Source organism: Neolamprologus multifasciatus, chromosome 15 (assembly GCF_963576455.1).
Source record: "Neolamprologus multifasciatus chromosome 15, fNeoMul1.2, whole genome shotgun sequence".
NCBI classification, from domain to species: Eukaryota; Metazoa; Chordata; class Actinopteri; order Cichliformes; family Cichlidae; genus Neolamprologus; species Neolamprologus multifasciatus.
The window spans coordinates 8,402,060-8,423,933 of NC_140453.1; the positions used below are offsets into that span (position 1 = coordinate 8,402,060).

General features: G+C 40.4%; 2 protein-coding genes across 4 annotated transcripts; both read right to left on the reverse strand.

Moving 5' to 3' along the window:
- Nucleotides 1–1,109: 1,109 nt before the first annotated feature.
- Nucleotides 1,110–1,794, reverse strand: lnc.lemp (lncRNA encoded micropeptide). The gene is made up of 2 exons (XM_085133486.1): nucleotides 1,533–1,794; nucleotides 1,110–1,416 (listed from the first exon to the last, which is right to left on the reverse strand). Exon 1 carries the CDS (start codon nucleotides 1,704–1,706, stop codon nucleotides 1,536–1,538), a length of 171 nt encoding a protein of 56 aa, XP_084989612.1. The 5' UTR covers nucleotides 1,707–1,794; the 3' UTR covers nucleotides 1,110–1,416; nucleotides 1,533–1,535.
- Nucleotides 1,795–4,646: 2,852 nt separating this feature from the next.
- On the reverse strand, nucleotides 4,647–19,595 carry scml4 (Scm polycomb group protein like 4). Of its 3 annotated transcripts, none has more exons than XM_085133485.1 (6): nucleotides 18,665–19,595; nucleotides 14,607–14,809; nucleotides 11,212–11,341; nucleotides 8,545–8,757; nucleotides 7,355–7,500; nucleotides 4,647–6,373 (listed from the first exon to the last, which is right to left on the reverse strand). In XM_085133485.1, exons 1-6 carry the CDS (start codon nucleotides 18,819–18,821, stop codon nucleotides 6,248–6,250), a joined length of 975 nt encoding a protein of 324 aa, XP_084989611.1. In that variant the 5' UTR covers nucleotides 18,822–19,595; the 3' UTR covers nucleotides 4,647–6,247. The 3 variants fall into 3 exon arrangements, with proteins under 3 accessions (XP_084989611.1, XP_084989610.1, XP_084989609.1); XM_085133484.1 differs by lacking the exon at nucleotides 18,665–19,595 and adding an exon at nucleotides 15,692–17,243; XM_085133483.1 differs by lacking the exon at nucleotides 18,665–19,595 and adding an exon at nucleotides 15,645–17,240.
- Between the last annotated feature and the right edge of the window lie 2,279 nt (nucleotides 19,596–21,874).

Consider the following 21,874-nt stretch of genomic DNA (forward strand, 5'->3'; position numbering starts at 1 on the left):
TGTCCCAAAGTAATAAGACAAAACCTAGCAAAGTCGTGACACAGCACCTGAAAGATCCATCTGGCATCTCTACTGTTCACTGAAGCCTCATCAGAAATGTCTCAGTGGAAGGGTGGCTGTCAAGAAGCCATTCTTAGGGAAGGGAAACAGGGAGAAAAGGCAGAGTTATGCCATCAGTGGTATCTTATAGAAAGATGCCTTCAAATCTAAAACTTTTGGTTGAAATTGTTGTCAGTATTTATATAGGAGGTCATGAGAAAGGTACAACATAGAGTTGCAACAGCTATCTGTAAAACATAGTGGAGGCTTTGGGGCTGCATTTCAGTCAGTGGTGTTGTGGAGAGGTTGTCAAAAATTAATGGAATTATGAATGACACACTGCCAAAACAGTGAAAGCATACCTGGATAGAAAAACACACAGTGGAACACTATCGGTCATGGATTGGCCTCCTCAGAGCCCGGACCTTAACATTATTGAACCAGTGTGGGTTCATTTTGACAGAGAACAGAACAAAAGGCAGCCAATGCCAAAAGAAAAGCCTTGAATGCTCTTTAGGAAGAATAAGAACAAAGACCAAATACTAAATACTGATTTTCCACGTTATTAAAATTGTAAACATTCTGCTTTAGCCAATAAACTGCTGGACCCTTTTCCCATTTTACTAGCAAAATATCAAGAACTGACAGGTACCTGAAAGATTTTGCATAATACTGTATTTTAAATGAACCTCTGCCTTTTGATCCTTTCCTATGAGTCTTGGACAAAATGACACACACACGCAAAAAATCAATTAGTGTAATCATGGCTCCCAATGGAGCTGTTTAAGGTGACTTTGGCTTTCATCCAGCAGATGGCGCAGTTATTCACATAATAAATTTTTCTCGATAGAAACGTCAGTTAAAGTTGACTAGGCTGAAGGCAAGACTGCTGCGTGTTTTCCTTTCATTGTGAGTTCCTATGCTATAAGGAGAAAATTATAATTCCACTTATTTGTAATAGAGTTTAGGTAACTTTTAAGTTGTAAGAGTGTAGTGCCAGCTTCAATAATATCACCACATTATCTGAAGTCCTGAACATCATTGTGGAATAACGACTTTCAACAAAGGAAAAAAAAGGAACAAAATAATTTATTTGACCTGATTTGACAAATACAGAGATGGAGACTTGTTGGCAGAGAACAGCACTGGGGACAGGGCCACCACTCCTTTGTTAGCAGAACAACAACAACAACAAAATGCTGTTGCTTCCATTTTCATGGAACTGGTTTAGAGTGAATTAGAGTCTTAAATTGAAAGGCGTGGCAGACAAATACAGGTAGTGCAGCATACAGGTAGGTCATCTTCAGATTTCCTTCCCTCGGTCCCACACACGGTGTAGCATCCACATCCAGAATCCAAGAGCCTCATACCGCAGACCTTACAGAAAAGACACATTTTTAGACAAACTTTGTCCACTCGAAGATTTACTAACCGACATATCCTAAGCTCTGTAACTCTAAGTCAACAGCGTGTCGTCATAAATATGGCATTACCATTCAAGCCAAATCCAGTTTCTTCTGTGTTTCTGATAGCTTTTCCTGGAGTCGTTTTTTCCTCCAGTCCAGAAACCTTCTCCTCATTCTGTTCGCCTGCCACCCCGCCAAGAAGCCGGCAGCGAAAGAAACCACAACGGCGACTTGTAGTGTCCTCTCCGAGACGTCTGCCATGTTCACCTCTGTCTGACAGATGCACACATTTGTGTAAGCATGAAAATCTTAATACAGGAAGTGAACTCCTGCGAGTCTTTTTCTTCTTCTTCTTCTTGTGCTGGGTTTACTAGCAATTAGCTAACTGCTCAAGCGTGCCACCTACTGGGCTGAAGTGTGTAGCAGAAGGTTAGCAGACAAGCTAAAGTTGAGAAAATAGCAACTAAGTACCTAATTACCTAATTAACTAAATAAATAAATTCTTTATTAAGACCATTCTTCTTATAAGTGTTGAATACTGACTAAGTGTTTACTACAGCGTTTCTTTTAATTTCTGGATACCTTTTTCAAACACAGATATGCTTTTTAAATATCATAGACTCACTGGTTACTTTATTAGGCACACCTGTTTAGCTACTCATTAATATAAATTTCCAATTACCCAATCATAGGATAGCAGCTGAATGGATTTAGGTATGTATGCGTGGTCAAAACAACATGGTAAAGTTCAAACTGAGCATCAGAATGGGGAAGAAATGGGATTTAAGTGACTTTTAATGTGCTATTGTTGTTGGTCTGAGTATTTTAGACACCGCTACTCTGTTTGGAAAGAAAAAAATATCCAGTGAGTGGCTGTTCTTTGAGTGAAAATGCCTAGTTGATGCCAGAGGTCAAAGAAGAATGGCCATACTGCTTCAAGCTGTAACTGTAACTCAAATAACCACTCGTCGTCACAACCAAGGTATGCAACTTTTGGAATGTGGTGGAGTATGACATTTGCATCAGCCAACATATCTTGTCATGCTATCATGTCAACATGGAGCAAAATCTTGAGACAAGTTTTCAGCGCCTTATTGAATCTGTGCAATGAACTGTTAAGGCTGTTCCGAAGCTAAAAGCAGTAGCAAGATTTACCTAATAAAGTGGCGTGTGAGTATAGCAGTCACTTCCTGTGTTGCTGAGGTTTGTGAATTTTTCCTTTGTGATGCTTTTTATATCCCTTCATCATGTGTTTCTATGTCAACAATCAAATCACAGCTTAAATGAACACTTATTAGTAATATAGTAATAATAGTAATATTAGTTATTGAAAGTGCAAAGAAAAATTCGGAAAATTGGAAAGCAATTTGTGGTTGCTTGTTGTAGCTTGTTTTCACAGCGAAAAGTTTTACTAAATACTGATAAGCAGTAACGCGTTACTGCCCATCTCTGTAATCCGATTACTTTTTTCAGGTAACGAGTAAAGTAAGGGATTACTATTGCAAAAACGGTAATTAGATTACTAGATTACTGTCAGTGCGCCCCAGGGCAGCTGTGGCTACACTGTAGCTTGCTATCACCAGTGTGTGGATGTGTATGTGAATGGGTAGATGATTGTGTATAGTGTAAAGCGCTTTGGGGTCCTTAGGACCAAGTAAAGCGCTATACAAATACAGACCATTTACCATTTACATTACCGTTACTTTCCCGTAGGAAAGCTGCGTTACTGCGTTACTAAAGCCGTGAGTTTTTTGCGAGGATGTCTCATGACAGTGACGTAAGCGAGTGCGACGTTTGTGACAACACCTGTGTGCAGATCAACAATGGATAATATATCAAGTGCGGGAGAAAGTATGAGCGTGCAGCGTTTAAAGCGTGGAAGTACTGACCTTATTTTGAGTTTGATTCCATAAAATGTGACAAAAACATAAACTCGCGGATTCTTCAACTGACCGCTGCGGCACACCTGCACCGGGGTAAACCTCCGCCTACCCTACTCCTGCTTTACAGGTGAAAATAGAGCAACAGGACCGCTAGTCTTTGACTTTATTTATTTTCTGCTGTGTTTTACTTGCATCTATTTGAAAGAGAGAGTGTAAACACACAAAAAAAATTATTTTATGTGCTGGAATGTGCAGAAAATAGGTTTAAATATTAAACAGATTTCTTCCAGTCAGAGAATGTTGCATATAATTCATTTTTTGCTTGATGCATAAAGTTAAAAGATTAAAACTAATAAAACAAGTTTTAAAAAGAGACTTTTCCATTTGATTACATGTTGTAATCATGTTCATGTTGTATGATGGATTATGCAGAAAAAGTAGAATTGGGCTGAAAGATCTATTGCTTTATCACCTATTCAGGTTGTAAATCATGTTTTTAAAAGTAACTAAGTAATTAAGTAATTAATTACTTCTGAAAATAAGTAATCAGTAAAGTAACAGGATTACTTTTTGGGGGAAGTAGCTACTGATTACTTTTTTCAAGTAACTTGACCAACACTGCTGATAAGCAATCTGATTTTCTAACTGCTTTATGATACTGTGGGATAAAACCTGCAGCACCAGTGCATTCTAGCCTTTGCACCATATGTGAACAGGATCATTTGATTTGCAAAGTGCAGTTCTGTCTACTTTGCAATATGTATTATTGCAAAGTGAAAGTGTTTAGGAACCACAGCAAGTCAGCCAGACCACGTGGCAGACCCCATAAAGTTACAGAGCTGGGTCACCGGGTGCTGAGGTGTGTAAAAGTCATCCACGCTCTGCTGATTCAATAAAAGCAGTTTCAAATCTACCGTGGCATTACTATCAACACAAAACTGTGCACCAAGAACCTCATGACATGGGTTTCCATGGCTGAGTAGGTTCTCTGGATGTATTATAGGTGCCTCACTTCACAGTAGTTCATCGCGTAAATGTACTTTTTGCAAACCTTTGTACATTTATACTTACAATTGGTTTTCCAAAAAGAGAAGAAATTCAATTAAATAAATTCAAGTGATAGTATTATTTCTGTCATTGGTAATTTTCTATACATGCTGATATCCCAGAAATATCATATTCTCAATTCCTTGGCTATGATATATATTGCTTTGTCTGTTTTACCATACAGCTCCTATTTCAGATTAATAAACACACTTTTATCTTTCATCCTTTATGTTAACTAACAGCACAAAATCCAGTTAAGTAAGAGACAGGATTAAAATAAAGCCAGGTTTATTTAAGTATCAAACAGTACATCAAAATTCAATTAACATAGGTCACTAACTCAAAAATTGACAACATCTAGAGATTCTTAAATTTGTTGAAATAGCTCATGTGCTAAATGTTTGTGTTCATTTCTTGCATGTATTTAAAATCAAGTTTGATAAAGTGAAACTTTTTTTTATCATAAAAGATACTAATCAGCCTGTGTTGTACAAACAAAGCATTGAAGCATTGAAAAAAAAACAAGATTAAAGTAAGTAACAAGTACTATACACATTAAAAAAAGGCATTGTTTGACAAATACTGTGTATGACTACCTTTTGCACAATGTCACACAAGAAAACTGAATTTGGTGGCTGCATAGCCCTGATTCTGACATGGCAATGTTTAAAAGAAACCAAAAAAAAACAAAAAACAAATGTTAATGCTCGAGACATTTTACATACAGCAGTTTCCCTTTTTAACAGTTAAGGGATGAAATCCTGCTCCATTCTAAATGACTGAAGAGGTAACTTATGAGAAGAATGTAACCTGAAGGAAGTCACAGAGGTGAAGTTTACGAGTAGATATGCTGTAAAATGTAGTGATTGTAGTGGTAGTATCTGTTTCGGTGAGCACCCAGTTGTACGAGGTTTATTAAATTCGCTTTGTCTCATGCTACATTGCAACCCCAGTGGAAAAAAGAAGTCATATTTCCTTCCTGTCATTATGAGCACTGTGTGATTACAGACATCTACGACTGGTAAAAAATCTTGATCGCTTCACTCGAGCTCCGGTGTGGTTTGTGGTCAGAATCTTCACGTTAACAAATCACTTCTTTCTTTATTTTTTAAAACTTTTCCCAAATATGAGCTCTATCACTCCTTTCTCATGAAGTTTTACACATTCCAGTATTATAAATGTACACTTTGTATTGTCAAGTCTCTGGCACATAAACCATTTGCTTGGCCAACAAGTGTGCACTTAAAGTTCAGAGATGTTTGAGAACTGTGCTCTCAAAATGGCTCAGTAACAGCGCTGTTTTGTTCTAGATTATCTTGCAACAGACTTCCAAATCGACTTAATGAACAGTTTGAGTTATTAATTACAAGTCATGTCACCAACTTCAACCTGGATAAACGTGACCAAGTGAGGATAAAATGGACTATCTTAAAAGTCCAGCAGCAAGACTTTGTAAAGTTTAAATGTGTTACTGAGGTAAAGCACCCTAGAAGTTTATAATGATATAATACAGTATCCAGTGATTATGATCTGCACAAAATAACAATGCCCAAGCTCAAAAATTATTATTACAGGTCGTACTTCAATATACCGTAGCTGCCATCTGTTTGGCGACAAACTATTTACAATCTATAGCAGTTCAGGTACAAAGTAAAGAGAGACAAAAGTAAAATAACTGTTTGAGCTCTTAAATGTCCTAACATGTACAGTCACAGTGTCCAATCTGTGGACAAAGTGTGGTGTAAATGTAGTAAAAGCCAGCATATATTTGGATCAGACGTTCGTGATGTATTGCTGATGACTTAGAAAGGTTTCGGGAATTGGCACCGACTCGTTGCTCTTAAAAATTAACGAGGCGATCGAGGACTCGGCTCACAACCGGCTCTGCTTGAGCCTGTCGATGTGGTAGCAGAGTTTGAGCGCTGGTCCCAGCTTCAATCCCAGGTACTTCATCATCATCTCACTTTTCAGAAGAAGTAGGGCGTCCCCATCTATTTCCTGGAATATAGCAAGATATAGTCGTAAAGCAACAGAAAAAAAAGGGTTACTTTAAATATTCCACCCAAGTGCTGTGTGAGAAATGGAGGCAGCACGGTGACTTATTTAAAAGGCTCGGGGACAAACCTTCGTGCGCTTTAAAAATTCTTTAATAATATTCATGCAGTTTCCATTTCAGCTCATTTACATTCAGGACCACAGGGCACTGGGTGACAGATAATTTGAGCTACAGCTGTCATATAAGAGATTTTTAAATAGAAAGTAAAACTTTATTTACTTGTTATGCATGAATAACAAGAAATTGTTATTCATGCATTTGTTTCATCCCGTCTGGACTATTGTAACTCTTTGTTTACTTGTTTATGTAAAGCCTCTTTGGAGCGTCTGCAAGTCGTTCAGAACGCTGCTGCAAAGCTTCTGACCAAGTCCTCCAAATTTTCCCATGTCACACCCCTGCTGATTCAGCTGCACTGGCTCCCCGTTAAATTCAGAATCCAGTTTAAGGTTTTGACCTTGACTTTCAGGGCTCTTCATGGACAAGCACCAATATATATAAGTGAACTTTTACATGTATACATTCCCAGCAGGTCCCTGAGGTCTTGTGACCAGGGCTTGCTTGCTGTTCAACACACAAGGCTGAAAACAAAGGGCGACAGAGCTTTTGGAACTGTGGCCCCCAGACTGTGGAACTCTCTCCCTTCGAGCCTGAGATCTGTGGACTCAGTGGTCGCTTTTAAAAAACAGCTAAAGACTCATCTTTTTGAACTTGCTTTTGGTTGATTTTTATTTTTAGGTTTTAGCTTCTGTGAAGCACTTTGTGATTTTTATCTTGAAAGGTGCTATATAAATAAAGTTTTACTTACTTAAATAGAAAGCATACCCTGCTTCTTGTAAGCTGTGCCCCAGTGCATGTTGGGAAATGAGCTCAGTTCCAGTACATTTAGTATTTAAGTTACACAGCATTAAGCGGGTCGGACTTACATGCTTCCTGAATGCTTCCGCATGGGGTCCCAGAGCTTGGGGATCAGCATCTTTAATGAACCAAACCACATCCTCCACACCCCAGCTGGAAGGGTCCTTACCAACAGAACGCTTGCACTCTCCGGCATCTGACATCGGGCTGTAGGCTAGATAGCAAAAGAGGACAGGCAGGGTGAATTTTTATTCTAAAAAAAAACAACAAAATTGAAGATCTCATAATGTTGCCTGAAAAGAACTTAGAACACAGTCTATAGACTCTGAAGTGATGCGAAAGAGCCTTTACTGCTCATCTGTTTTGTTTTTTTGGCTTCCGTAAACACTTAAGAGATAACGTCTCAATCTCTAGTTTTGAGTTTTATTAATAGTGCAGCAGTCTTTTATTTTGAAATTTCACCCAGTTAGATTGACATAGATGATGAAGGAGGGTGTAATTTAGCTTGTGAGTAAAAAGTTACTGAGCAGAATACTTGGTTTCTCAGCCAATCAACCCCTCTCTTTCCTTACTTCCTGTTTCGAATAACGTAGATGGCGTCGGCCAAAATTCTCAAGTCATCGTTTCAAAATAAGTTGGCAAAACAATGCTTATGATAATGATGATTTGGAAAATGCTAGAAGTAGCTGGCCTGGCTCTGTCTGAAGGAAATATTACAGAGACACTGTCACCTCCTAGGCTAACCAATTAGGGAAAACAACAATTAAAAATTGTATATTACAATTTTACAAAGTGTTACCTTCAAGTCACACTGAATTTAGGCAGTAATTAGCATGTGTACTACTTATGCCAAGCTTCTTCTCATGGGTCTTCCAGAGATTGCTGATCTCAGCCTATTTTGGTAGAGGTCTCAGGTTAATCTTTTTGCATTGCACAGAATTCAATTCTATTGAAGCTAAAAAACTCCAGGGTTTCTCACACTAAGGCTGCAGCACACCTGACTGTGTGACTTTACTTGGGCAGATCTATGATGGAAATTGTGACATCACCCATCCCAAACCACTTACACCACAAATGACATTATTATGCTGTAAACTAGCACAACTATAGATGTAGGCAGATGTTAAAGAAATGCGTATGAAAATAAATGCAAACATCTCTTGAATGATGAGTGATCTGGACAATGCAAGTATAAACCAACACTAATGGCACAGGTGATGTGCATGGAAGTGCACCTGGCAATAATTTATAGCCTCACCATTTCTGTTTCCTTCCTGGTGACTTCCTGGGCTTGACGCTTGTCTGCACATGCCTGCTGTAGCAGAGCAGCTGCTGCCACGGTAACCGTAGGACTGCTTCGTCTGATACTGGGATGTCGTGACGCTGAATGCAGAGTCACTGGGATCTATAGCATAGCGCCTAGAGTCCACCGGTGGGTCACATAAAAAATCATCAGCCAATGGCATCTCCGCTGGGGAGGGAAGTACAGGAAGTGGCATTGTTAAAGCCAAACCCAACAAAAAAAAAAGTTGCTTTTTTTTAACATGACCATTGCAATTATACTGTGAGATATCGCAACATGGTTATCAGAGGATGTACCCTAACAACCCTGAATGAAACGATTTTCATGGATTATCATGAAAGCTTGATATGCCTGAGTTGCACTGAGGCAATGGCAAAAAAAGCTAATGACATTTCCTGTTGGCCTTAGCTTTAGACTGTGTTATGCGCTAGTTGATATTAACAAGCAAAAAGATGCTGAACATAGTACAAGCTATTATAGCTTAACCTCCTAAGACCCGAACTCTTCCACGACATGCATTTTTAATTTCTCTTTGATATTTGGGCATATTGGGGCCCGATGAATGTAAAAACAAAGAATTACCAGATTTTTTTTTAACCTTATTTTTGTTTTTAAGAAAAATAAGAGCCAAATATGAGGATATTCGTTTAAAATTTTGATAGAACACTAGCAGTATAATGTCCTCGTAAGTGGATATCATGCCCATGTAGAGCAAAATTGAGTATTTTAGTCTAAATAACCTAAAATGTGATGTCCACATATGTGGACGCCAGGTCCCAGGAGGTTAAAATTCATTGCATAAAGCTCAATGTATAGCCTCAAAACACTGCAAGTGTGGCTGTATTGTTCAAATTGGGCGATAGATACAAAAAGTAGAAGGACTGTGATGACCATATGAAATTTATAATGAGTCAAGAAAAAAAATTCTTAATATCTTACTATATTTTCAGACCAGTATAAAGCCTTTGGGTGTATATAGTATATTAGACAGCTTCCTTTCACCAGACTAGAATAATATAGAAAGAACTGTATAATAAATACAAAGCTAATCTTTAGGTAAGCTGCATTAAAGCCCCTGCGGTCTGTAACTGTATGGATCTGAAATGGATGAAAGATAGTCAGTAATTCCTCAGAGTCTGCTCCCTTTGTGCCAGCTTTTCAGTTTGTCAATAATGTAAATGCTTGCTAGTTAAGTCAGAACCAGGCAGATACAGATTTTCCTAATGACAGATTTATAACATCCAAAAATGCTACTAAGATAATTTTGCATTACTTCTGCATTATGCTCATGCAAAGGTTAAATGTACTGCTATTGTGTTCTGAAAAATCAATTATGATTAAGATCTGGGCATGCAAATTTGAAGGATTACACACCCCCACATGTACACAATAAGGCACACGTGCCCTACAGAATGTATTTTGATACTTTTCAAATATAAGCAGTTAGATATATAAGCAGTATTTTGCTGCATATCTACGAGTTCATTGCAACAGCTAAAAAGTCGTCTTTGATCTTTACATCATAACGTATTACTGCGGCACATACTATATATATGTGCGTGTTTAAAAATAAGATTTAGAAGATTAGTCACTCAAAAGGAAATGAATACTTCCAATATACATAGATGCTCCTGAAATGCTTTTTTTCCACTGGAGGAAAAAAATATCAATATCTGTCTGGGTGGCACCACGGGGATCATGCTGATTTTTTGTCTGCATGCATATGCGCATGTGCACTTCATCTCTGTGTCTACAGTCTGACATCAAACACTTTTCATGATTTGCATGAACAAAGAGCAAACGGCTGGTCCTTGACGCATGAGATTCCCCCCTCTAACCTTAAATACACTTAAGGCAGCCTTTAAATATTTGCTAATTCAAAGCAAGGCTAATCTTTAGGGTGGGAAAGATGTTTTTAAAATGAAAGAAACCATGGTTGTATGACTTTTGTTTCTTATTTAAAAGAATATTTAAGATTCGTACTTTTAAAAATCTTATTTTCTAAGCAACTAAGGAAAAGAGGCTGGGAAGATTGGAAGGGAAAACAAAATATGTAACTGGGTTATGTGTGAAGGTGTGAGCCCTTTATCCTAAATAAATCCACATATACTTGTGGTTTAAATTAGATAAATAAATTAGGGAAAACCAGTCACTAGTGTATTTAGAGAACAAAAATGAAACATCACACTGGAAAAAAATAGACAGAAGCATTTTATATTGCCCCTCAATTAAAGTCAAAGGCAGAGTAGTAAAGGATGGGGGGTTGTGGGGGTGGGAGATAATACAAGAAGTAGACAAAACAAAAAAGAAGAAGGGGGAGGCCACAAAGTCACACCATCACTTCAACCAGTGAATGCACAATGAGAATCACATTTTGAAAAACCACCATTGGTTAGCTTTCCCTTAATCGTTCTTCCTATTATTCTGGGCCATAGTTCACATCTGTTTGCATGCATACGTGTGAATGAATGTGAGACTGTATGGTTGATTATGTGTATGTTGGAATATGTATGTTTATCTTTAATAAATGGCTTATTTCTCCACTATTGTTATTAATAATGGCCAAGCTTCTTTATGGAAAAACTGATAATTATAACTGTGCGTGTCTTTGTGTCTTTTTACCTGTCAGGACCTGTGGTGCGGCAGAATGGGGGACGATGGCAGCGTCCTGTGGGATGGAGCCCATCTCTGGCTCTGGTGTGCTGCTGGGAGGACAATTGGCTAGAGGGGACATCACCATCCGGGGCTTCAGCTACAGGGGAACATACACATGCAGTCGCTAATTAGAGGTTCTGCATGTTGAAAACTGACATGGGTGAAAGGAAATCCTTAGCTATATCTGTAGAGTTCCTATAATGCAGCACATACTATAACGTCTGGTTAATGGGCTAGGCTAAAGCACATTACTGTAGATTTACAGCTGAGGACAAAAGCATCTTGTTGTGAGCTTTGTTTAAAAGCAGGCAGGCAACCACAACAGATAAACTCACCAGACACTTTATTAAATACAGTCTTGGTTAAGCCGTTTTTTTGCCTTCAGAGCTGCCTTAATTCCTTGTTGCATGGATTCAGCAATGTTGGAAACATTCCTCTGAGACTTTTGTCCATACTGACATGAGAGCATCAGACAGTTGCTGCAGACTTGTCGGCTGCACATCTATGATGTGGATCTCCTGCTCCACCACATTACAGTACAGTGAACTCACTGTCATGTTCACGAAACCAGTTAGAGATTATCTGAGCTTTGTGACATGGTGCCCAGAGCAGCCAGCAGGTCATAAAGGGATAGGGATGGTCACCAACAATAATCAGGTAGGCTGTGTTGATATTAAGGGGCCAAAAGTTTGCAAAGAAAATATCCACTATACCAGGGGTGGGCAACTCCAGGCCTCAAGGACCGGTGTCCCTGCAGGTTTTAGATGTGTCCTTGAACCAACACAGCTGATTTAAATAGCTAAATTAGCTCCTCGATGTGTCCTGAAGTTCTCCAGAGGCCTGATAATGAACTAATCATGTGATTCAGGTGTGTTGACCCAAGGTGAGATCTAAAACTTGCAGGACACCGGCCCATGAGGCCTGCAATTGCCCACCCCTGCACTATACCATTCCATCACCAACAACAAGCTGAAATGGTGATACAAGATAGCATGGATCCATGCTTTTATGTTGTTTACACCAAATTTTGGTGCAAACATTCACACTGGCGTAACCATGTCTACACGGCTAAAAGCACGGAGCTAGTGTTGAGCGATTGGTTGATTGAATATTTCCTTAACAAACAACTGAATTATACCTGCTAAAATGGCTGGTGAGTGTATAAAAATCAATACATACAATACAGAGATACATTTACCAGCTTTAACTTTTTTCATACAAAATGACATCACTTCTGCCCCAAGTGGAGGAGCTTAAGTATCTCGGGGTCTTGTTCACGAGTGATGGGGGAAGGGAGCCGGAGATCGACAGACGGATTGGTGCAGCGGCCGCAGTGATGCGGACGCTATACCAGCCTGTCGTGGTGAAGAGAGAGCAGAGTGTAAAAACGAAGCTCTCAATTTACTGGTCGATCTACGTCCCTACCCTCACCTATGGTCACGAGCTGTGGGTAGTGACCGAAAGAATGAGATCGCGGATACAAGCGGCGGAAATGGGCTACCTCCGAAGGGTAGCTGGGCTCTCTCTTAGAGATAGGGTGAGAAGTTCGGCCATTCAGGAGGGGCTCAGAGTAGAGCCGCTGCTCCTCCACATCGAAAGGAGCCCGTTGAGGTACTTCGGGCATCTGATAAAGGATGCCCCCTGGGCGCCTCCTGGGCGAGGTTTTCCGAGCATGTCCCACCGGGAGGAGGCCCCAGGGCAGACCCAGGACACACAGGAGAGATTATTTCTCTCAGCTGGCCTGGGAACGCCTTGTTGTTCCCCCGGATAAGCTGGAGGAGGTGGCTGGGGAGAGGGAGGTCTGGGCTTCTCTGCTTGGGCTGCTGCCCCCGCAACCCAGCCCCGGATAAGCGGAAGAAAATGGATAGATGGATGGATGTCATCATTTTATCCCTTTTGAAATTCTATGAAAACTCTCGATTTATGCCCAAAAACATGTTTTGTGAGCTCACAGTCAATTTGGCAAATTTATTACTGATGGTTATGCGTGTTGGATGTTTATGCCAAAGTTTAAGAATTCCCCTTAAGATGTTCCTTAGACACCTCATTCATGAGCATGGGATACGGTATTCCATTCATTCACGTACTATATAGTACTGAGCCACCCATAATTTCTTAATAGTTTGCTAGGAACATGGAAACTATAGGTGCAACGATTTATTTAAAACTGTGGAAATACAAATGGAAATAGTATATAAAGGAAAATATTGATTCTCTACTATTCTGATAAGCTTATAATCCCACCTTTATTCTTCAACACAGCCTAAACTCTCATAGGCAAGCTTTCTTTTCATTTCTTTACGAAGTCTTCAGGAATAGTTCTCCCGGATTCCTGAAAGACATTCAAAGCTCTTCTTTGGATGTTGGCTGCTTTTTGATGCGTTCCCAGCCAAGATGATCCCACACTGGTTCAAAGATTTTGAGGTCCAGGCTCTGGGGAGGCCAATCCATGACTCATGGTGTTCTGTTGATTGTTTATCTATCCAGGTATCCTTTTACTACATTTGCAGAACGTTTGGGATCATTGTCTTTCTGAAAACCAAGACATCTGGATCAATGTCTACATAAGACCTGCTACCACTGGCTGCCAGTCAGCATACCTCAGCCTTTTCTACCTGTTTCCTTTCCTTAAGGATAACTTCATGACAGCCATCCTTCCACAACAGATGGTGCAGCTGAAGTGCCAGATGCATCTCTCAGGTCCAGTGTCATTGGCTGGATTTTTTCGTATTTCTTAAAGACATCACTTTCAGATGCTGTTCATCAGCTGCAGATAGTTTTTTAGGCCTACCACTGCTTCTTATGTCATCCACTTGTTCAGTTTTCACAGTTTTTTAAGGATTAACTGCACACCACGATGGCATATGCCAAGTTTTCAGCTGATAGCAAGGAATGAGGGCTGCCTCAAGACTACCCAGCGCTGTAGGTGATGAAAATAGTGGGTCATCATGCATACAGACATTCGAGCAAAATAAAGAATGAAAGCTAGGTTAAGTATTTGTTTCACAAGGAAGAAAATGCCTTAGTCATTCAAAGGAATGAAAACACAACATGACAACATGAAAACTGTGTGAAAATTCAACTGTGTTTGCTCACAGGAAGACTCAACGGAGTGCACTCTGTGTAAAAAGAAAAATGCATTAAAAGCATTTTTCAGTTGTTGATCACATATGTGAGGGAAGTGGTTTGTATGTATAACCACCAAGGGTTCAGGGAAATACGTATAGATTAGCAGCCTCAAAACACACATGACCTATACTCAGTACTGTATATGATCGTATGCTGTACCAACAAAGACTCGGTTTCCCTCTTCTATGAAAGGAATGCCCATCTACATGATTAAACTAAAAAATTAAACTGACCTTAAAGCCAGGCTTCCTGCCTCTTTTCTTCGGGACCTTAAGAGGTGACAGAGTTTCAACATAGTGGCTCTGGAACTCCAGCTTTCGGATAGGAGGGCGTCCTCGCTTCCTGCCAGGCACCTTACCTTGGGGCCCCGGTATGAACTGGGGGTCGAGAGCGGAAGCCTGCATCTCCGAGCCGGCGGACAAGGAACTCATCAGACCTGAGAGACAGCGGGAGAGATTATCAAACTCAAAGTGGCAGCTTTTAAAAAAGCGTGCAACACTGCTCGGCTGCAAATCACAGTGGAAACTCAGAGGCTCACTCACACACACTCACCGCCCCCCTCCTCCGAAACACACCGAAAATATAGGAAGTAGTAGAAACAAAGCCACATAAAGCTTTGTACTTTACTCCACCCCTCCCCCCCCCCCCCCAACCCTCCAGCTGCAAAGATTGCAATAAATATCATTACTGCACTAAGAGAGAGAGGGAGAGAGAGACAAAGCCCCGCAAGCAGGCAGACACACAAACATAGGAAATGAAACCCACAACACCCACACACACTATCAAACAATCAATGAAGTGCGCTGTCACACAGACACGCACACATTTACACACGCACAGGCAGTACTTTCAAGTGTTTGATTGAGTGCCATTAATCCACACTGCCTCTCTCAATCTATCTCAATCAATCAATCCATATTATTTCGTTTGGGTTTTTTTTAATTATGCAAAAGAATTCAGCTGACTTTGCCTTTGAACATGAAGCTCTGTGCTTTACTTCTCAGAGCTCTCCTGCCAATTTACCCGGTCAGCGGCACATTACTCTTTCGTTTCTGTAAATGGCTAAACAACGCCTTGATGCAACTTGACTCCAGTGCAGACAGACAACAGTCTGCAAAGTATTTGCCACTGCAGAGGGAGAGAGAGAGAGAGAAACAGGAACAGAGGCAGACAGACCACGTGAATACGTACGATGCCTTCCATCCTCTCTCTCTCTCTCTTTTTTCCTCAAATAGAAAAAGCTTCAAAATGACCTGCTGAGCGTTACTTACCATGCACACAGCTGTCTGTGCTAATTGCCGTCTCTGTGATGCCTCACCTCAGCAGCAGATTTATGGATGTCCCCCCCCCTTCTCCTCTCTGACAGATCTCGCTTGCTCCAGCAGTCTGCCACTGCTGTCCTCCGCTGCCACACACTGACTGTCAAGACACCGGCAACTCCGCGTGCCTCTCTCTCTTCCTCAATCTCCGACACAACCCCCTCCTCCTCTTTCTCTTCTACTCTAACCCCCTTCCTGTGTGTCCCCTTTCAGTCGCCATAGCAACACGCCTCTAACATCCCGCGGCAGCCGGCAGACGTGCTGAGCTCAAAGCACTGTGTGTGTGTGTGTGTGTGTGGCAGTGTGGGACAGTAATGTAATTACAGTTGCTGCATCTCGGGGTTCTTCTTGCCTGTCTTCAGAAAAAAAACAACAAAAAAGAAGGCTTAGAGCGGGTGACAAGGGATTCAAGCTGTGCACTGTTTTGTGCTGCAAGCGTATGAGTTACACACAGTAAAATGTCTGTTTTTTCATTTTTGGAGAAGAAATTTCTGCACAGGAAGATTATTTTCTTAAAGAGTCCAGACCAAAATTGGAATATCTCGCTATTTGTTTTTCCTTTGCCTGATTACTTTTGAATCCGTGAAGCTTATGCAGACTGGCTTTAAGGTAAAGAGATCAATTTTCCCTGTAAACATCAAACGGTTCCAGCAGAAGCCCCACAGCCCCTTTTGGTTGCGATAAAAGATCACACTGTCAGAAACTCAACACTCTTCCTTTCATTCATAGTCTTCTTTGGCTTCTATGTCAGCTAATGTAACGCATTTCTTGTTTTATCTGTAATGAAAAAGAAAACAAACATTGGATAGACAAAGAAAAGGGGCCAGCCAAAGGCTTGTCTGTGTCTCTAAAGTAAAAAAGAAAAGAAGAAGAAAGCAGGCTCGAGAGGGCTTATTTGCTCTTAAAGGTTACAAGTGTACCAACTCTGGCTTTTCCCCTCACTGCATATTGATTAGTTACGCCCTGGTTGCAATGCCGGTTCCCGTTCCAAGCTGTATTTGTGGGGTTTTAACACTCAATCAGAAGCAGGTTAACCTTTCAAGAAGGAGCCTCAATCCCTGACGCACGCAGGGCGCCTCCATTCGTGGCCTCTGCGAGCGTGTAAAGAGATTTGTCAAGAGTCGGCTGCAAAGCTTTGCTCACGGGATGTTTTAACAGTGAATATTAGGTGCCAGGTGAAGCCTACGTGATAATAAAAAACAACAACGACAATAAACAGCAAGGTCAAGACAAATACTCTGTAAAACTGTACACACACACGCACTGTAATGGCCTGAGTGCGCAGAAGTGAGAGCCATAAATCATAAAAGTAATTACGCGGTGAGATTAATCCTGATGTCCCTCTTCAATCAGTCCTGTCTCATTACAGCACATCACATTAGAGACATAGACAGACTGAGACAGAACAGATAATCATCTTTTACTTAAAAAAGAATTGGATATGAGGGGTGGGAGCCCATTAACGCTCACCGAGTCAATATGAGACAGCGCCAGTTTTTTGGGGGGGGTTTTGCAGGCAAGCAGAAAGAGTTTCAGCATTGCACGGGACCCACCACTCCCGCCCAGACCCCTAAACACAATACGGTTGGGATCGCAGCCTAATTTGTTTATGGCTAATAAAACAATTAAGCAATCAGTGAACCCCTGCATGCGATTTTATTTTCCTGCTGAGGGACATCGGAAGTCAAATGTTGGAGGGAGCCCGGTGTTACAGACTCAGTCATGCAGCGACGATCAGCAGTGATTAGCATAACATAATCACTGGCTTCGGGGGATGGAGATTTGTATCCGCTTTCACTTACGCAGAGGGGATACAGCAATAAAGTGAGTTATAGTTATGCCTCACTAAACTGCACACCTAGACGCACACATAAACAAACAGTCTAATCACGGCCTTACAGACACACACAAACCTAAATGCACGCATATAATAAGTGCAGTAAGACAACATACCCTTGCTTGGCAGCAGAATAGATTAGTATAAGTGTGTTTTTGTCTATGTATATGTGTGTATGTGCGTGTTTTCTAATCAGTGTAACAATATAACCCCAACCTCCCCCCAACCTCCCCCCACCCTGAATTTATTTACAGCTCAGGCAGGGCGTCACCATGGTAACAGACAGTGAAATCGGATTCTGCACCAGCGTCGTGTGATAAGGTGGGAATAAATAAAAGGATAAACAACAATGTGTGTATTAAATAGGCGAGCTCTCACACTCCGCCTGCCCCTCCTTATCTCTGCTGAGCCCTTCTAACTACACAGCACACTTCAGGGAGAAAAGTGGAGGTGGGGAGTGTTGCTCTTTGCACCAGCTCTTTGCACCGGTGGTCTTGGAGGGGGGAGCTCTCTGACATAGACTAAGCCACACACCTGTACACACACGTCTGTATGTAAAACTAGGCTTAGATGTGGTCTGTGGTCTCAAAAATATTTGTAGATGTTGAATTCTTTATAACATGCGACACAAACTGACAGAATGTTACTTAGTAACATCTTTCCAATATCCTTCTTATTGTTACAAATTTGCTTTTTTATGCATTTCTGCTTCACAAGGTAATAGGAGAATGTAAAACATACTCCCAGTCATGTCTGTCTACTTTGTGTGTCCTTAATAATATTATATATTATATTATAAAATGCATTTCTATTATATAAAATTCTGAATCTTCTTATGAATAATATCAAATTTTTTCATTTTATTTTTGTTGCAATGGCTGGAGTTGAATTATTTAGCATCCATATTTGTCTTTGATATACAATCATCTGCCACTTAGGTATACCTTTTCACCTGCTTGTTAACATAACATTTTATGTAAATAAGAAATCACATGATACTGACTCAGTGCTGTGAATGTGGCATGATTGTTGGTACCAGACAAGTCGGTCTGTGTATTTCAGAAACTGCTGATCTACTGAGATCTTGTACTGATTTCCACTCTAGCTAATCATAACATTACTGTTAAACTCATACTTTGTGTGTAGGAGTCCTGGATCTTCATACTCTGCATGGCTGGCTCTGACTCTGGATCCAAGTTAACCAGATGCCAGCAACTGCGCCCCCTGTGGTCACGCTGATCTTGACGCAGGCGCAGACGCACACCTTTGCTGAGGGCGCCAGGCAGTCTCATGCCCTCAAAGTCAACCGCGTGAGGGCAAAATGCACCACACTGGAACGGCAGAAAGAAAACACACAGAAATAATCATGTGTTCATGTGGCTGATACGCTTAGTTTTTCCATTATTCCATTTGTCAGCATTAATCAAGTCTTCTGAAAATTAATTTTAGACCTTTGAATCAAAAAATGAGTGTGGAAATGGAAAAAAGCAAGCAACTTAAGGACAGATGGAGTAAGACAGAAATGGACAGGGTGAGCAGAAGAAGCACAAAAATTAATTGGGATGCCGGTTGGGTAATTATACTAGTGCACGCTCAGAGGTCAAAGGAATAAACTGGAAGTTAATGGGAGAATATGGCTTAGCTAATGATAAAAGTATGTGGAACAATTTGTCTTTTATGCTGTAAAGCGAATGCAATTCGGCCTCCGGGGTGCTGGATTACTGATTAATGTGAACTAACGTGGCTTTAGTCTTCTTTGTACTGGATGGAACAAAAGCGAATGAGAGGGAAGAGCGGAGCCGAGAACTTGTAGACTTAATGGAAATGTTCATATTATCACCCCACGCTGGGAGCAGATCTTGTTTTCTGTGTGTTGTTTGTTAATTGCTATTTAAAGTTTACAGAGGACCTGGTTATATTTATCGCTCTCAGGCTTAGATTAAATAATCCTTGCAATTTTTAGCTGCTTTTGCTTTCCTGAAGGCTCCATATGGACTTCCACCAATGGAAATTTAGCAGGGATTCTAAACCAATCAGTCTAATCACAAAAATATATTAATTATATGCAGCTTATGCTTATACAAAGACTGGCACTGCAAAGCTCTATGGATTATCAGCAAATACAATTTGATGAGGAAGAAGGGAGCGTCACAGTGTCATAAATATCCTAAGCCTGGTGACAAAATTAACTTATTTAAATTGCAATCAGATATTACAAGGTGACTGTGTTTGCTAAATAAACATATTGTAATTAATCTTCCCTGTCGTCCTCAAGCGATTCAACAGGAAGGAGAAGACAGAGAGGAAAGTCATTTCCTTCAGACACAAACAAAACGAGATAAGGAACATCAGCAAAAAAGATTTTTGTGTACAGTCCTTGTAAAATTCTTTTCTTCACATTTCACTCATATCCTGTCTCTCTCCCTCCTCTAACTCCCAACGGTCACAGCAGATGGCCGCCCCTTCCTGAACCCAGAGGTTTCTTCCTGTCAAAAGAGAGTTTTGCCTTCCCACTGTCGCCAAGTCCTCAAAGGTGGTGTTATCTGATTGGTAGGGGTTCCTCTCTATTTTTGTAGGTCTGTCCTTGATATATAAAGTTATATAACTAAAACTGTATTGATTTGAACCCTCTATAATAGAGATGTCATGGAACACATGGGAATCAATTTGATACTAAGTGTGTGTGTGTGTGTGTGTAGGGGGGGGGGGACCAGTATTAATAGAAAAGTCTTAATCAGAAGGAAAAACTATATATGAAAATACTGCTGAAAGTCTGAAATTTATGCCTTCCTTCACATTTTCTAAAGCCATAGGTGTGGGGATTCAAGTCTTTCCTGGGCATGTTCCGGCCCCCGGACTTTATGTTTAATATCCATGCTTTATAGGATCTGTAATGAATTATTCCCAGAGGAAATTATGTGAAAAAAATTCCATGGCAACAAGAAGGACAAAAACTCTCTCGACAAACATGTTTGAGTTAAAGCTATTTAAACAATCAGAAAGTAAGAAAAAAGTTTAAAGTTCAGGGAAAGGGGGAAAAAACAGGAGCAACTGAAACAGTCATTCCAGCCATGCTACGAGGTTATACAGGACTCCTCCCGACAATCATCTTGACATGCTGAAGTGTACATTACAGCATGCTTATATTTGCTAATGAGCACTGAACACAAAGTACAGCTGACGCTTTTACCAAAAATAGAGCATCAACTGAAAAATGACCCAATGATGGCGCTTTGGACAAAAAGATTTTCAGTTCAGTAGCTGTCAAGATGTTTGACTCAAAACCATAAATATAAGGGAAGCATTAGGGTACACCGTGTGTGTTTGTACAAGTGTTCACACTAATACATCCTCGGCATCTGTCTGATTACATAAGCAAAAGGGGTAAGAAATGAGATGACATGAAAAAGGTCACGTGGCGCTGGATGAAGATTTGACCAGATCACTAAAGTCAGTAATGGGGTTCATCTAATTTAGGGTTTAAGAGCGCAGTTTGGACTGAGTGGAAATGAGAGAACATAAAAAGAGAAGTGAGAGGTGGCAGTTAAAGGAGGAGACCAGATAAAAACTGGACAAGGAAATGAGAGAGGGAGGAGGACAACGTGGAGAGAGAGGCACATTCAAATGATTGAACTCTTTAACTCTTTCCCCCATAAAGATGGTGTCTGACAGCCTAACCTGTACCCTAAATGGTGGGTTTTGACACCTCACTATATATTTAATGAAGAGTTAGTTTGAAAACCATTAGAATAGTTTCTGGGTTTTTACAAAGGCAGCAGGTCTGAAATGTGATAGAAATTGCTTTGCTCAGAAAAGAGCTTCAGAGGTTACTCCAAGTAAGGGGTAAAGGGTTAAAAAGTGCTATGAATGTTATAGGAGCATTGAAAAAGCACAAACAAATTCTAGCTATTTAATGGTTTTTTGTTTAGTTTTCTTAATTAATGAATAAAAAAACAAAGGAAAAATTTAGAAAAACAACAAGGGGTAGGGGGGAGGAAGAGAGTAACAAAAAAAGGAGTGGGAGACGATAAAACACTCTTCAGTGTCGGACTGTCAGATTCAATCAGGCTGCAGATGAAAAAAATCTGCCCTGAACCTCAAAAATTCCCATTTACAAAAAAAAAAAAAGTGAAACATCAAATAGTTATTGTAAAAACACACAAACACACACACACACACACAAATCATGCACCATGAAACAACTTGAATGGAAAAAAACCCTCAGATTTGATGAAATGCAATGCAACTGACACACACGCGCGCGCACACACACACACGCACACACACACAGGGGAATGCTTCTGTTTCTGTCTACAGGATCTGGGTCCCATAAGGGCAGCAGGCT

Bases quoted from the DNA above. Each gene is read 5' to 3' on its own strand.
- lnc.lemp (XM_085133486.1), bottom strand. From the start codon at position 1,706: ATGGCAGACGTCTCGGAGAGGACACTACAAGTCGCCGTTGTGGTTTCT.
- scml4 (XM_085133485.1), bottom strand. From the start codon at position 18,821: ATGAGACTGCCTGGCGCCCTCAGCAAAGGTGTGCGTCTGCGCCTGCGT. The intron at 14,810-18,664 runs GTATGAGTTTAA...GCTGTCTCTCAG, and splicing joins CCAGGACTCCTACACACAAA to GTCTGATGAGTTCCTTGTCC. The intron at 11,342-14,606 runs GTCAGTTTAATT...GTTCCCCTGTAG, and splicing joins GCAGGAAGCCTGGCTTTAAG to CTGAAGCCCCGGATGGTGAT.